Here is a 17,537-nt window from a genome sequence, read left to right as displayed (position 1 = left end):
CTTTGAACAGAAAACAAAACTTTATATTATAACATGTTTCGAATTTTTTTCCTCAGGGCCACATGCGTTTGGTACAAGCCATTGGAAAATTGTATTCCAAACTTTTGCAGCGCGAAATTAATCCTTTGAATGAAGTCTTGGTTACAGCCGGTGCTTATGAGGCTTTGTATTCGGCTATTATGGGTCATGTTGATGTTGGCGATGAGGTTATAATTATTGAACCCTTTTTTGATTGTTATCATCCCATGGTCAAGATGGCCGGAGGTGTATCCAGGTTTATACCTTTGAAGCCGGTAAGGAAACACTTTTTCAATTTAAACAAACTGTTATATCATTTTCCACTTTTAGACTAAAACAGAAGGTACAATTTCCTCGGCTGATTGGGTTTTGGACGAAGAAGAGTTGAAGAAAATGTTTAATAACAAAACAAAAATGATTATTCTCAACACTCCCCACAATCCTATTGGCAAGGTGTTTAAACAAAAGGAATTAGAACTTATTGCTGATTTGTGCAAAAAATGGAATGTTCTCTGTCTGTCAGATGAGGTCTACGAATGGATGGTATTCGATGATAATCAGCATATACGCATTTGTACCTTACCCGACATGTGGGAACGTACGATTACCATTGGTTCGGCGGGTAAAACATTTTCAGTGACAGGTTGGAAAACTGGCTGGGCATATGGTCCAGCTAATTTAATTCGAAACCTGCAAATGGTACATCAAAACTCAGTCTACACTTGTCCGACACCATTGCAAGAAGCTGTGGCTCGGGGTTTTGAATTGGAAATGACACGTTTAGATAGTCCTGAATGCTTTTTCAAAAGCCTGCCAAGAGAATTGCAAGTGAAAAGAGATTTCATGGCAAAATTCTTGCAAGATGCTGGCATGAAACCAACCATACCAGAGGGTGGTTACTTTATGTTGGCTGATTGGACAAATTTGGGTAGTTATAATTTTTTATGTCTTGTTGGAAATTTATATTCTAATTATCTTAATTACAGAAAAGAAAATCAACATCAATTCAGAACCAGACAAATATCGTGATTATAAATTCACCAAATGGATGACCAAGAATATGGGTTTACAGGTTGGTTTCATATTTGTTTTATTCGGTTTGTAATGTTCTTAATTTGAGAATCCTTTTTTAAGGGTATTCCTCCCAGTGCTTTTTACAGCGATGAACACAAACATTTGGGTGAAGATTTTGTTCGTTATTGTTTCATTAAGAAACAAGCCAACCTGGAAAAGGCCTCTGAATTATTGGAAAAATTAAAAAATAATTAGATACCATTTGGTATATGGTATTAGATATGAAAGCTGAAGATCTGGAAATTTTCACACGTGGATTTTTTATGCCAATGTAAATGTATGTATACTATTAAGTAATATGTATTTTAAATAAACGGAACAATAACGTTGGACTAAAGTATAAATCAATCCCACGGCAGCGGGTTCTTTCGTACCGGATTGACCCGAAACCATTGTGTTTCGGCCAGCGGCTGCCAACCCAGCAAAAAACCTATGCTTATACGTTTCTAGCTGCTACAACAACAACAACAAAGTATAAATATTTGTTGCATCAGTAAACTTAAGGAACTGTCCTTAAAATCACCCTTTTTAATAACATCAGTGGACTATTTTTATCGAAAAAAATCATTAGTGGCTACTCTATGGAAATATTGCACAAGTGGACTTTTTTCTATAGAAAAAGTCGACCAGTGGACCTTTTTCTATAGAAAAAGTTCACCAGTGGACCTTTTTCTATAGAAAAAGTTCACCAGTGGACCTTTTTCTATAGAAAAAGTTCACCAGTGGACCTTTTTCTATAGAAAAAGTTCACCAGTGGACCTTTTTCTATAGAAAAAGTTCACCAGTGGACCTTTTTCTATAGAAAAAGTTCACCATTGGACCTTTTTCTATAGAAAAAGTTCACCATTGGACCTTTTTCTATAGAAGTTCACCAGTGGACCTTTTTCTATAGAAAAAGTTCACCAGTGGACCTTTTTCTATAGAAAAAGTTCACCAGTGGACCTTTTTCTATAGAAGTCCACCAGTGGTCCTTTTTCTATAGAAAAAGTTCACCAGTGGACCTTCTTCTATAGAAAAAGTTCACCAGTGGACCTTTTTCTACAGAAAAAGTTCACCAGTGGGCATTTTTCTATAAAAAAGTTCACCAGTGGTCCTTTTTCTATAGAAAAAGTTCACCAGTGGTCCTTTTTCTATAGAAAAATTTCACGAGTGGTGTTAAGGAGGAATTTCGAGGCGATAAAATATCTCAGGGATGTTGCTGTAATTGATTTGAGGAATTCAAGGAAGATGCGCTTCGAGCCATTCTTGGATTCTGATAGACATCTATTGGACTCAGACTGTTTCCTAATGCGCTTCGAGAGTTAATCGCAGATGCTTTTTGCATTTTGCTTCTCCGGTGTTAATGAGGAACTTCTATGCGCTAAAAATTCTCGGGTATTTTGATGCGATTGATGTACGGAATTTGTTGCATTTGCGCTCTCAAAATTTCTAAAATTCTGACAGACCTCAATGGAACTCAGAGTGTGTCCTTTCTACAGTAAAGGGTCTTTAGAAGCAACCTTTCTACAGTAAAGGGTCTTTAGAAGCAACCTTTCTACAGTAAAGGGTCTTTAGAAGCACCCTTTCTACAGTAAAGGGTCTTTAGAAGCACCCTTTCTACAGTAAAGTGTCTTTAGAAGCACCCTTTCTACAGTAAAGGGTCTTTAGAAGCACCCTTTCTACAGTAAAAGGTCTTTAGAAGCACCCTTTCTACAGTAAAGGGTCTTTAGAAGCACCCTTTCTACAGTAAAGGGTCTTTAGAAGCACCCTTTCTACAGTAAAGGGTCTTTAGAAGCACCCTTTCTAAAGTAAAGGGTCTTTAGAAGCACCCTTTCTACAGTAAAGGGTCTTTAGAAGCACCCTTTCTACAGTAAAGGGTCTTTAGAAGCACCCTTTCTACAGTAAAGGGTCTTTAGAAGCACCCTTTCTACAGTAAAGGGTCTTTAGAAGCACCCTTTCTACAGTAAAGGGTCTTTAGAAGCACCCTTTCTACAGTAAAGGGTCTTTAGAAGCACCCTTTCTACAATAAAGGGTCTTTAGAAGCATCCTTTCTACACTAAAGGGTCTTTAGAAGCAGCCTTTCTACAGTAAAGGGTCTTTAGAAGCACCCTTTCTACAATAAAGTGTCTTTAGAAGCACCCTTTCTACACTAAAGGGTCTTTAGAAGCACCCTTTCTACAACAAAAAGGTCTTAAGAAGCATTCTTTCTACAATAAAAGCTCTTAGGAAACACCATTTCTACAATAGAGAGTCTTAGGAAGCACCCTTTCTACAAAAAGGGTCTTAGAAAACACCTTTTCTACAATAAAGGATCTTAGGAAGCACCCTCTTCACCATAAAATGCAGTTAGAAGATTTTTATATTCGGGTATGTGATGAAAACCGAATCGACTCGATTTCCAGAATCGAAATGGTATATAATCGGAGTGCCGTTGATAATATATATAGTTTTGCTTCGCAAACGTCCCTTATTTGAATAATATTTTTGAAATCCATTTTCAATTTCATTAAAATATTCACCAAAATTGGAGATATACGATTTCGATTTATGGCAAAACGAGTCGAATCGTTTTCCATCACATATCTGATTGTAACAGGATTTTTATAAAACCCTTTTCTTAATAGGGAGGTCTTTCTAAATGTATGAAAGGGTCTTTGGACGTATTCGATTGGAATTACTCTGCGTAAAAAGTTTTTGGACATAGTTGGAAATACCCTATAAGAGAGAATCTTTGGAAGCGCCCTTCCGAATATGGTTATAAATACCACCCTTCCAATTATTCGGCTACGCAACAGGAGTTAGTTTGCGTTTTGCTCACTCGACCCCCAGAAAAAAAACGAAGAACATCAGAAAATACCCAAATGCCAAATTCTTAATATAAAACATTAGCGCTTTGAAGAACGTTGGCAACTCTACACCATTAACATTTGTTTTCTTTTTGCTATAGAAAAATAAAAACATGCATATTATTCAAGGCCAGCGATATTTCCCACTGGGTTCAAAATATTCGTTTCTATCTTCATCCTCGTCCAAACTTTTTCCAATCAATATCTCCTTCCGGCCGTAATTAATAACATAACCCTACTTTTCTTACTCATTCTGTTAAAGCATAGCACCATATCAAAAACTCACACAAACACCACCACTACTACGATTACATAAGCACTTGGATTTCTTCTTTTTAACAAATCGGACGCTTTATTTTCTTCCAAGAAAAATCAATTAGAATTCCAGTTAATACACTTCCTTCCATTCAAAAACCAATAAGCGTCTCATTCACAGGTTCTTTTGGTTTGTTTTTATGTTTTAATTAAACTAAATACATATTAGAAACGAAGATCTCTCTCCTCTTCAATTTACATATCAAACACAGACTTAAGGGCCAACTCGGGTTTGTCGTAGTTGATTTCTTCAGGGGTTGGAATGCCCAATTCAGTGAGGGTGGGACGAACGTGGTTAATGATGTAAGGATAGATTTCATCGGTCTTGTCACCGCACTTATCTTTAACACCTTCCAACCATCTGATGGCCAAAGCAATGTCGTTAACTTTACGGCAAGCCTTCAAACCAGCATCGACAATCTTGGGATTTGGAACCAAATCCATACCCAACAAATCGTTCATGCCCTTGCGAACCTCCCAGCCATCAATATCGGCACGGCTGAAGTAATCTTCATATTGTTTGTCGAATTCCTCGGCAGGAATTTCGTGATGGGCAGCACGTACAACACCAACACGGCTGGTTACGCCGATGGAGCTACGAGCAATGTTAGCAATTTGGCTAGCAGCAAGGCGGAACATTCTGTGCAACGAGAATAAGTATGGGAGGATATTTATTAATAAATTCTTGGGGAATAATTACAAAAAATATATTTGGTTAAGTAATCGTTCGCACCTGAGTCTGATAGTTCGCGTTGAGAAAAATCTACTGTCAAAATGAATCCACGACCAATGCAACTCTGCAAATCATTTGAATGGTTGATTAAAATCGTAGTGGTGGAATTAGCATCACTGTGGCGTAAAGCGTTTACTGGCGTTTGACAGAAAAAATATACAGGGTGGTTCGTTTAAAGAAATTTAATGCAATTTGGCAGAAATATAAGCTGTGTTCCAGAACTAAAAAGTTTTTACAATTTTTACGACTTTTACACATTTTACTCGAAAAAGCGTTCCCGTAAACAAAAAAGTTGTAAAATGTTCACTTCTCTTTAAACAAAAATGGCGCTGAATGACGCTCTCTTTAAAAACTTTTTACACGACAAATTTGGTCGAGTAAAAAAATAGTAACATGGTTGCCGGCGTCTGATTGGCTGATACGCCGACTTTGACATTTGTTCCAGTTTTTTTGACGTATTTTCCATTTTTCCGTTCCCGAACTATTTCAAAAAACTTGTGTGTGATAACAAATTTTTTGCAGTTCTCTCTTTTACGAGTTTTACCATTAAAAAGTACGGGAACGAAGCTATACATGCAAATTGTATTAAACGGCGTTTACACTATAGCTTTTTGCCGGTTTAACCTTCTTTATGATGATTTATTTGACGTTTACGCTATGGAATTGACATTTGAAAAAAAGAGGGGGTTAAAACGGGGTATTATTGGTTAGTCCCTGTCCACACTAGAGTGATTTCATTGAACAAATTGCATGAAATTATGCGACTCTAGATCGACTTCCATAGTAGAGTAAAATCATAAAATTGCTGTAGGGGGTAATTCTATTTAAGAACGCCTAATTTCATGAAATTTTTTAACGAAATTCACGATAGTGTGGACCGGGACTTAAAGACGCAAAGCACAAACGCAACGCAAAACTTGCACTTCTATTTAAGGGGTTGTTTACACTATGTATCAATGTCATATGTGCTGAAATTTTCAATCGTTATAGCACGGTTACACTACAGCTTTTTGCCGGGTTAACCCACTTCATGAGGATTTATTTGCTTAATCTGCTCAAATCTGACCAGATTTGCCATGGAGTAGTTTAATAGTGCGGTTACACTACAGTTTTTTGCCGGGTTAACCCACTTTATGAGGATTTATTGCTTAATCTGGTCAAATCTGACCAGATTTGCCATACAAAAATTAAATCCTCTCACGACTGGGTTTATTTTAAATCCGGCACAAATCCACCAAAAATACAGTGTTGTATTCGGTATTTGTGCAAAAAAATCCAACTCTACTCAAAAAGTACCAAAAGTTGCAACTGTTTTTGCAACAGAGTTTGTCGTGTTTTACACGTTTACGATTGGTTGCATGAGATTTTATGGAGTTAATAAATCTAAAGTTATTTGAAAATCATAAAATTATTTATTTTTTTTTACATTAGACACATTTTTAACAAAAAGTACGCTTGATACCATGATACAAAAATGTATCCCTGTGTGTAAGATATACAAATATGAGCAAAGAGGGGACGATATCTCATACGAGAAATTGCAAAAGTGTAAAACACGACTTTATTAGTTATTTTGTATGTATACGTAAACAAACATCAGCTGACAGTTTATACCCTCGAAAAGCTAAGTGTAACCAGCAAAGATTAACCCACTGGATCTATTAAAACCAGTGGGTTAACCTTCAATAGTGTAACCGGGGTATAACATCCCTTTCATTTCCTGGAGTATAATAATTCAATCAATCAAAATGTTTTATATTCAATATAGATTAATTATAATTACTACATATATTTTTATACATAGTAATTGAGTTTTGGAGTAGTATTGTTATCCCTCCCTTAAATTACTTAATTTTAAATTATAATGGCATTATATTATAGTGTACAGCCTTAAGGTCGAAAGACTGGGCATATAAGAATTGAAATAAATTAAAATTAAATTAAAATTAAAAATTAAATCCTCTCATGGCTGGGTTTATTTTAAATCCGGCCCAAATCCACCAAAAATACAGTGTTGTATTCGGTATTTGTGCAAAAAAATCCAACTCTACTCAAAAAGTACCAAAAGTTGCAACTGTTTTTGCAACAGAGTTTGTCATGTTTTACACGTTAACGATTGGTCGCATGAGATTTTATGGAGTTATTTGGAAATCATAAAATTATTTATTTTTTTTCATTAGACACTTTTTTAACAAAAAGCACGATTGATACCATGATACAAAAATGTATCCCTGTGTGTAAAATATACCAATATGAGCAAAGAGGGGACGATATCTCATACGAGAAATTGTAAAAGTGTAACACACGACTTTATTAGTTATTTTGTATGTATACGTAAACAAACATCAGCTGACAGTTTATATCCTCGAAAAGCTAAGTGTAACCAGCAAAGATGAACCCACTGGATCTATTAAACCCAGTGGATTAACCTTCAATAGTGTAACCGGGGTATTATACAGTCGGTTATGTGTGCAATATTGAGGATTTTCCTTACGCCATTTACTTTTTGCGTCCGTACCATGGTTTAATATGAAAGGTTAGCTAAAGCTTTCTGTCAATTTAATTTTTTTCTTTCTACTGCTCCTAAAACGTCAAAACAATATTCACAATAGCTGTGTTCCTTTACGTGCAAGAATCTTCAAGTTTTACTACTTTTTACTCGAAAAGCGTTCCTTTACTTCAGACACCATACAATTCATATGAGAGCAGTTTACAACTTTTCCTACTTTTGCCGGTTTTACCACTTTCAAAAGTAAAGGAACAGGCCGAATATGTGTATGTGTCTGTACTGTTTGAATAATATGCCAAACAATTTTAAAAACAATCGAATTCAATGATTTTTAAAACTGTTTTTAGAACACTTGTCAGCTTTGCATTGAAACAAACATTTCATCATATCCACAACTCGATTATGTGGAAAAACCTTGAGACTTCATTCATTTTCCGCGTTCAAAAATGGTATTGTAAACAAACCTACTTTTTGCTTTTGTGTTTACTGATTTTGACGTTTTAGGAATTTAGTGAAAACAAGGTGCCTATAGATTGTTTTCATTTAATTCTACCTCTTTACTTATACCATGGCCAGTTCCACCAAATATGCATTGAAATTACGTCTACACATTGCCTGCGTGGGTAGATATGGAATGTTTTTATTTCGAGTCATTAGGAGGGTTGGCGTTTTTTTTATTTGGGATGACGACTTCTATTTTGTTTTTCAAAATAGTCAGGCTTAATCCCATAGTCGTTGTTTTAATATTTTATTAAAACAACTTTAATTTATTAGTGGTAAAAAATTGGCGTTGTTTACCAAGGGGTAAAGGCTTGCGTACACAAGCTGCTCTGCCTGATTTTTATTTATTTATTTATTTCAAAATTCATACATGATACAAAGCCTCAATGGCCAAATAAACGTATCTCAAGACAAAAAACCTGAGTTATAAAATAATAAATTCAATTTAATGTACTTAAATATATTAATATATAACAATTAATTATTATTTAAATGCAGATATATTTTTTATTCGGCTCCCCAGCCATAAAATGTTAAAGAAAAACAAAAAAAAAAAAATAAATATGTCCAAAGAGTAGTAACTCAACATATGCTGATTTTTAAAGAGTGGCATATATATATATATATATATATATATACATATACATATATATCGATATACATATATATATGTATAATATTATTGTTCAGGTAGCCCCTGAATGTATCTAAGGATTTTCAAACGAAAAGAATTATTGGTGTGAGAAAAAATACGTAGTTCTAGTGGTAAAAAGTTCCAAAACCGTGCAACTCTGATTAAGAAAGACCTAGAATACACATCCTTCCAAATCAAAGGAATAAAAATTTGGGGATTTCTAGTAAAATGTAAAAAAGTAAATCTTCTCCTTAGGGCACTAGGTATACCATTCTTTATAAGATTATAAAAAAGCAACGTACAACGGTAATTTATGAACATATCGAAGGAGCAACCTAGAAACCGAATGACATGACCTGATACATGACTACTTCGAGGAAGATTAAACAAAAAACGTGTAATAGTATTGACAATACACCTCAATTTGTCAATATTGGCGCCAATAGTACCAGAATACACCTCAAGTCCATACAATACTTGGGACATCAAAAGAGAATTAGCCAGTAATAACTTTATTCGGTGAGAAAGATATAAATTAGAACCATAAATCCTACGCAATATGCCCCAAACTTTACCAGACAAAGAATCAATGTGGCTTTTGAATGAAAGATCAGAATCGATAATTACTCCCAAGCATTTATGTTGCTGTACGAAGTCAATTTTAGTGTGACCCAAGAAGATATCAATGGGTGGTAAAGAACAGTTATTATTGCAAAAAGCTAAAGCCTTGGTCTTAGAAGGATTGACTTTCAATAAGTTCCTTGTAGCCCAACGAACAAAACAATCTAAGTTTGAATTAATATTACATTCAAGTATGTTGAAAGCATCACGTGTACCACTAAAAAGCAAGAATATATCATCTGCAAAAATAAAAGTTGAACAACATGACGAATTCGTGTGAAGAGGAAGGTCATTCATGTATAAAATAAATAGAAGTGGGCCTAGAACAGACCCTTGCGGCACTCCAGAGGACAGGGGAAGGCAACTAGACTCACAACCATCCACTACAACAAACTGACTTCTACCATACAAGTAAGAAAAAATAAGTTTGCAGGCAGATTTAGAGAAGTTAAACTCATCCCTTAATTTTATCACAAGAGAGGAGAAATCAATAGAATTGAAGGCTTTGGACAAATCCAAAGATATAAGAACACTTAACATACCATCATTGATGGATTCACGAATAGAGTCGGTTAGCTGAAGCAACAAGTGGGTAGTGTTATGTCCCTGGCGAAAAGCAAATTGACAGTCATTTATCCGACTTGAACAGACTTCCAGCATTTGATTCTTAATGATATGTTCCATAATCTTAGATATGGCTGGTAAAATTGAAATGGGCCTTAAGTCATCCAAATCCCTAACAGATCTGGATTTGGGAATTGGCACTACTCGAGCTATCTTCCACACAGATGGGAAGACTGAAGAAGTTAATATAGTATTCACAAGATTCAAAATAAGATCCGAGATATACGGAAAAACCAGTTTAATGAAATATATCGGTATGCCATCAATACCAACAGATTTAGATCTAACCTTATTCATTGCTTCAATGAGCTCATCTTCATTAATACATCGAAATGAAAATGAGGAATCAAAATCAATGAAGTCATTAACATTAACTAATGCACCATTAGACTCATCAGTAGCATTAGCAAAGAACTCATTAATGGTATTTACATCGATATTGATACACTCGCTCTCATTTCCCGCACAACCATGAGTCTTGAGAATCCTCCAAATCCTAGTAGAATCCATACTACCGTAAAGCTTTGTATAATGAAGTCTCCTCCCTTTGCGAATTACAGATTTAGCCTTATTCCTATATTTGCAATAGATTCGCCAGTTTTGCTGAGTTGGGTCTCTTTGGAATGATAAGAAGGACAAATCCCTCATCGAAGTAGCAAACCTGACTTCTCTAGACCCCATCCAAGGATCACCAGAATACCTTATTTCTTTCCTCACTACAGGAACAAAGGAAAAAAGGCGATCAAAGAGTGAGCCAACGTAGGAACATTTAACATCCACATCAGCATTCCCAATAATTAAGTTTTTATCAAAAGACACAAGGAAAGAAAGTAACCCATTCCAATCAATGTTCCTATAATCACGGAGTTCAATAAAATCTGGTAAAGGATTATAATTAAAAGAGAGGGAAGCAAATATAAGCGCATGGTCGGAAATCGCAGGACACTGAACTTGATTTGTGTAGTCTAAAAGAGCGCAGTCACTAACTAACATGAAGTCAATCAGAGATGTTGTCCGATTAGCTAAATCAAAGTGTGTAGGACTCGAGTTATGAGCGATACTCAGATTCATTCTAGTGCATAGTGACCGAAACATATTCGCCCTCGAAGGATTATACAAATTGCAATTAAAGTCACCAACAGTCAATATATTAGTATATTCAGAAAAAATGTCACAATGACGGCTCTCAAAAACATCTATATTACCCGAAGGCAAATATACAACACCAAAAAGAAGTTTTGTACTAGAAAATTGCAACTCTATGAAAAGAGACTCACAATGTTGAACTGAGGTTTTAAAAACACACTTGTATTGAAGACCCTTAGAAACATATATTGCAACACCACCACCTCTAGCAGATATCTGACGGTCATTACGACACATGTTAAAGCCTGGAATAGAAACAGCAGAATTTAATATATCAGATGAAAGCCATGTCTCAGAAATCGCAAAAATATCAAAGGTATTGTCCTTTAAAATACATTTTATCTCATCCAATTTAGTAGTTGGTTTTATGCTTCTACAATTCAAGTGAGCAATTTTAAAATTATTTTTATATGGATGCAATAAACTGTTTATGTAGGAGTTACCACATACTATTGGACCGAGATTATCGTTAAAAGACATCAAAAACATAGCAGATAGGGAGCCAAGTAAAGAAATATAAATGCGAGAAATTTTTGCAAACACGATTCATTATAAACAAAAATTCAATCAATAATACAGCTCATCGCATAAATTAAAAAAAAAGAGATCCAACAATAAAATATCAACATATGCAAATGTATACAACTGTGAAAGAAATAATTGAACCCGGATCCAACTGAAAAAGAAAAAAAAAACCTCATAGGGGTAAAATCAAAATTGCAAACTAGCTACAGTTGTATCCAGGTTTCACAATATGGAAAAAATACATATAGAAAAAATACCAGAAGAAAAACAACCAGAAGCATCACGTTCAATTTGTTTACCATCAGGCAGTGTAATTCTCGCTCTAGCTTTATCTCCATTAACGATTCTGTACTTCGAAATAACATTCTGTCGACGAAGCTTATTACAGACTGCATTCAAGCTACTAGCCTCAGGAGAAAAGTGGTCATTCAAGTACACCCTTCTCGTAATATCTCCACCATCAGCTGGCAGAATGTCAGAGACCTTTAAGGATCGACTCTTAAAATATTGTCGCATGATTTCATCCCGAAGTTCTGCACAGTTAAGCTTCACTAAAATATGCTTCCTGTTATTAATGTAACAAGCTAAACCGACATCACGACGTTCCAAATTCACATTAAAAAAAGCAGCAATAGAAATCACAATTTCAACCAAATCATTTAAACCGTCAGGAAGTCCACTGATGAGAAAATCTGCCCGATTCAATCTACGATGCAAGGCATTATTCTCGGCTTTTAGGAGTTTATTCTCATCCTCCAGTGCTTTAACCGACGTTTCAACAGCAGCAACTTTCTCATTGCACCTTGCAATATCATTCTTAATTTCATTAAGGCAGGACGTCATTTGCGCACTCATGTTTTCAATCGCTTTCTTAATTGAGCCCAGCTCTCCCTGATGCACAGCAGTGAATGAATCCAGTTTCTTGTTGATATTTTGTAAGTCATCGGACGTTGCAACATGACTATTACGGTTTTTATCGAGGTTGGATTCACAAGTGGTGCAGATAAAGGCACTGACTCTAATTGCCTTAAGTGCAGCAAGTTCCTTTTCACTTAAGTTTGCACAGGGTCCATGCACCCATTTACCACAAATGTTGCATTGAATAGAGCCTGGGGAGCCTGGGGTTCTTGTCACAGGTTCATTACATTTACCACACAATGTTTGTTTCTTTGTTGCAGGCATAATGTTTAACAACACAAACGAGAATGACAGGAAAAAAAACAGCAACAACAGCAAGGCACTTCCAGTCAAAGGAAAGAGAAACAGCAGAATAGCAAAGAATGAAATAATTGCGTAACGCAGTAAAAATTAGTATTTTGAAACCAAAGTATTTGACTGAGATATTCTTTGAATTTCAATTTGCCGGTACAAAATAATCTTTCCACAAAAGTATTCGATTGTTTACAAAAGGCACAGTTGATATTTAAGATAAAAAACAATTAAGCGATCAGCTGCAAACCGAACAGACGTTTACTCAGGCATAGGGTTGCCAACTTTACTCAGGCATATGATTGCCTTGCTTTCCTGCTTCATTTTTGACATAATAAAAATAAAAGAATAAAGAAGGCCGAGGAAATTTCGAACTGGGTTGCCCTTTTCTTTTTTATTCTTTTATCAGAAGTAAGCATGGTAGAACAAACCAGGTAAAGTTAATACTACAACAAATACAACTCAACAACAACCACATAGAAATTTGTTTTTGTTTGTTAACGTTAGTGTCAACGTAAATGTAAACAAAATAAGGAAATGTCTATAAATTATTGGAATTCAAAAAACTAATAATTTTTCACATTTGATTGAATATTTTGAAAAACATGAATGAAAACTCGTTAGATTTTCAATTTGAATGTTTCGATATCATTCCACTAAATGCATTATTTCTCGCAGAAAGTAGAAAAATATATATCCCTAATATACATCAAATATAGAAACAAATATATAAAATGACGTATGGAATTTGACACTAACACTACAGCCCAGTTCAGTCAGCTGGGTATTGCTGCTACCTTTTCGTCGAAATCGAGTGGATTTCGTAAATGTAAACATAGTATTATATGTTTTATACAACACGCACCAATTAATGCTATGTTTACATTTACGAAATCCACTCGATTTCATCTGTCAAATCCATAGGTTAAACGTCAAATGAAATCCAATGGATTTCAGATGAGATTTCATTTGACGTTTGAGCTATGGAATTGACAGATGAAATCGAGTGGATTTCGTAAATGTAAACTTAGCATTAATTGGTGCGTGTTGTATAAAACATATAATACTATGTTTACATTTACGAAATCCACTCGATTTCGACTGTCAATTTCTTTGCGTATACGTCAAATGAAAACTCATCTGAAATCGATTCGATTTCATTTGACGTTTGAGCAATGGAATTGACAGTTGAAATCGAGTGGATTTCGTAAATGTAAACATAGTATAAGATGTAGAAGCTGTTTAAAGCTGAGTACACATTGCCAGTTTTGAATGACAGCTTTGTTGGTGCTTGCTAGTGTGGCCGTTCATTTTTGTCATTCATCATGCAACCACAAAATGTTTTGTGGTTGCTGGACGGTTGGACAATTATCGATAACTGCGAAATATCGACATTCAAAACTGACAATGTGTACTGCTCTTAAGCCGTAAACGCATCCAACATTTGGATACAATTTTGAGTTTAGATTGACGCCCAAAAATTCTCTTGTTCTATTTCTCTTTGACTTGGGCCTGGATTCTTGTTCTATGAAAAATTTGGAATTAAAAATATTTGCTTTATAATTTTTTCATATGACAGTTTTTCATTTCACATTTTCATAGGAACGGAATTGAGCCATTAGCCCTGTTTGATAACTTCGCAAGTAAAAAGTATTTCCAAATTCCTGCAAGTACTTGCAACTACTTCTCATGCCTCTTTTACTGAACAAGTTTGTTATCGAAAAGGATTTTGTAAAAGTTTGTACAAATTTGTACAAACTTTTGGGTTATCGAACAGACTTATTGGTTTAGACTATGCACTCATACGATTTTTAACCCACATAAAGCCACTGGTCGTTTAAACGCCACAAAAAATGGTTGCAAAATTTGACGTGAAACTCGGATATTTTCGCAAATTTCAAACATTCTGTTATAGTATTGTCTGTTATCTGTCATACCATGCTTATAAAGCGGGGTACACACGATCAGTTTTGACTGTCAGTTTTGCTCAAATAATCGGTTGCTTGTCAGTGTGACCGCTCACTTTTGTCAGTCATCAGGCAACCACAAAATATTTTGTGGTTGCTGGACAGTTTGACAGTTATCGATATTTCCGAAAAATCGACATTCAAAACTGATCGTGTGTACCCCGCTTAAAGCTTCATTTGGTTCATGCGTTTCCACGCAACTGGCCTAATACTATGTTTACATTTACGAAATCCACTCGATTTCAAGAGTCAATTCCTTTGCGTATACGTCAAATGAAAACTCATCTGAAATCGATTCGATTTCATTTGACGTTTGAGCAATGGAATTGACAGTTGAAATCGAGTGGATTTCGTAAATGTAAACATACAGTATAAAACGCAAGCAATTCAGAAATATCGACTTTTTTGTAATTTTCGGCTTTTGGTGAAAAATCTAAATAGGCGATCAAAATTTAATCATAAATGTTATAGTACGGTTACACTGGAGTTTTTTTTACCGGGTTAACCCACTTCTGGAGGATTTATTTGACGTTTGCGCTATGGAATTGACATTTGAAATCTAAACCCACTGGGTTAATCCGGTTAAGTGTAACCGGTGTATTACATTCATATAAAGTCTGGGATTTGTTAGGAGAGGAGTATTTTCTCACCTATAATACCCTTCAAAGTTTTCGGCACTTTTAAAATAGGACCCGATTGCAGGAAAACTATATGTCTTAGAGAAAAAAAAATATTTTTTACAAAATGCTTATCTCTTGAAAACTTAGAATTTAATATAAATTAATTTCTGAGACATTTTAAGCATTTTTTAATAAAAGGTCTCAAGTAGAACACATGAATTGTGTTATAGAACTAAAAAGTTGTAAAATTGTGAATGAAAATCGATCGATTTCTTTTTGTTTTCCGTTAACATATTTTGTTTTTGTTCATGTTCTTTTGTTTTCAACACATTTCAATTATTATGTCAATTATTTTTACAAAGTCTGTCTTGTGTAAACGCCTAGTAAATTAAATTAGTTTTCATTGTATAAATGCGCTCACGGCACGATTACCAAGGTGTGGTATCACACCAGCTGTTCGAATATGAAGTGCCAAATGCCTTTATAAAAAACTCTTTTTTTTGTAATTTCCCCAACATAAAATTTTGACATAATCAGGGTTATCATGAATATTTCCCTCAGAATTTTCCGCGAGGAAAATAATTTTAAAAAGTGCAATTACTTTAAAATCAATATTTTAAAAAATTTGAAAACTACTTGAATCACTTAATTATGCAATATTCTTGCTGAATTGACAAAAATATTCCCTTTTTGGACTTAAATATGGAAATAAAAAATTATGAAATTGGGGAAAGGGAAAAATTCCGCGCGGAATTTTTATTCATGATAACCCTGAATATAGTCCGTGTTTAGACATTCAAACTAGAATGGCAAATTTTCTTCCCAATTTCTTTTAAAATTTCCTTGCAGTTTAGACACGCAAATAATAGCTCTGTTCCTTTACCTGCCTGAGGTTACCATTTCTTACCATTTTTAACCTGCAAAGCGTTCCTTTACTTTAACAAGCATACAATTTATATGAGACCAGTTCACCACTTTTACCATTTTTTGCCACTGTTACCATTTTTTAAAGTAAAGGAACAGACCAAATGTTTGTATCAAATATCTGATTCAAGGCATATTTATATAAGGTAGAAGTGACAATCAGCTGTATTTCTACTTTTTTGTAAATTTAGTTTTCAAAATGTAATATGGTCTACTCATGAAATTTGAAACTTCGGAATTTGCTACCATAAAATACTGCTTTTCATCCTAAACGTGTAATAAAAATTACTTACGAGAGTGCTGAATGCTTTATATTTACATTTTGATTCAAATTTGTTATATTTTAGACGATTTTCAAAATGTATTTATGTTTCTCCTGAAAAAATTTTTGGAACGACCCTATTATTCAATATTTTCTTTGACAATTAATTTTCAATAACGACTATGTTGTTTTTGTAAATTTGTTAATTGTTGTAATTCATACATATACCTTATAATAAATTTGCCTTGATCTGATTCTTCTTCACACTCATTTTCTCGTTTGATCATTCAAAGGTAATACCATGGTGGAATAAGAAGGTGTTACATCAAATCATACCAAACGTCAAATTTGGTCACAATAATGTATTATTGTGAATTGCTTGTTTACATTTTGTATGTGATTTTATTCACAATAACGAATTTTGACAACTAGCTGTACCTGTATTATTGTGCCATGGGTAATACTAAGGCGATAATGCTTATAGAAATTAAATTAAATGTCATTAAAAATGGAACAAATTTCCTTTACCGACCCTTCGCAGAAAAAATCAAAAAATTTTGTTTTAAATCGCAAGTATTCTTAAGTAGCCGGCCTTCGGCCGGGGATTTAAGACTTTCTCCTATGGACAGGAGCGAATTTCGGCTACGCGAACAAACTTTTTTTAAATCGTAAATTTTTTCCCAAGTAAACAAGGGAATTTTCGGAACTTCGGAGGCCTATATCTCGGTAAGTATACATTTCCCCAACAAAAGAAATACATTGTTGGAATCGGCATGAAAAGCACTATCTGTGGTAATTTTTTCATAATTTTCTGAGGTGGGTCGGTAAAGGAAAGATATGCCTTAAAAATTAAATAAGCACATACGTATATGTTTACTATTAATTTTTACAGATAATTTTTTGTTCCATTTAATTTTAATCAAAAATTGTTTAATTCAAATGTATTTGTAGTGGTTTATTTGCCGGCAGGCCGAGGAAATTTCGAACTGGGTTGCCCTTTTCTTTTTTATTCTTTTATCAGAAGTAAGCA

General features: G+C 34.5%; 2 protein-coding genes across 4 annotated transcripts in view; one reads left to right on the top strand and one right to left on the bottom strand.

The window, feature by feature from the left end:
- Kyat (Kynurenine aminotransferase) overlaps nucleotides 1-1,436 on the top strand; it is a 467,753-nt gene extending 466,317 nt beyond the window's left edge. For all 3 annotated transcript variants that reach the window (XM_073980251.1, XM_073980232.1, XM_073980242.1), the window contains exons 4-7: nucleotides 57-293; nucleotides 349-946; nucleotides 1,005-1,090; nucleotides 1,153-1,436. In XM_073980251.1, the coding sequence (XP_073836352.1) occupies nucleotides 57-293; nucleotides 349-946; nucleotides 1,005-1,090; nucleotides 1,153-1,287 (1,056 nt within the window). In that variant the 3' untranslated portion in view covers nucleotides 1,288-1,436. The remainder of the gene's footprint in view (nucleotides 1-56; nucleotides 294-348; nucleotides 947-1,004; nucleotides 1,091-1,152) is intronic.
- A 2,806-nt stretch (nucleotides 1,437-4,242) lies between these two features.
- On the bottom strand, nucleotides 4,243-5,099 carry COX5A (Cytochrome c oxidase subunit 5A). The gene is made up of 2 exons (XM_073980206.1): nucleotides 4,966-5,099; nucleotides 4,243-4,872 (listed from the first exon to the last, which is right to left on the bottom strand). The coding sequence occupies exon 2, from the start codon at nucleotides 4,869-4,871 to the stop codon at nucleotides 4,428-4,430; it is 444 nt and encodes a 147-aa protein (XP_073836307.1). The 5' UTR covers nucleotide 4,872; nucleotides 4,966-5,099; the 3' UTR covers nucleotides 4,243-4,427.
- Between the last annotated feature and the right edge of the window lie 12,438 nt (nucleotides 5,100-17,537).

This window comes from Musca autumnalis, unplaced genomic scaffold (assembly GCF_047663935.1).
Source record: "Musca autumnalis isolate F117 unplaced genomic scaffold, ASM4766393v1 scaffold_1, whole genome shotgun sequence".
Taxonomy (NCBI): Eukaryota; Metazoa; Arthropoda; class Insecta; order Diptera; family Muscidae; genus Musca; species Musca autumnalis.
This window is presented reverse-complemented; position numbering and strand designations above follow the sequence as displayed.

What these genes read in the sequence shown, in the direction of transcription:
- COX5A (XM_073980206.1), bottom strand. Translation starts at nt 4,871, where the DNA reads ATGTTCCGCCTTGCTGCTAGCCAAATTGCTAACATTGCTCGTAGCTCC.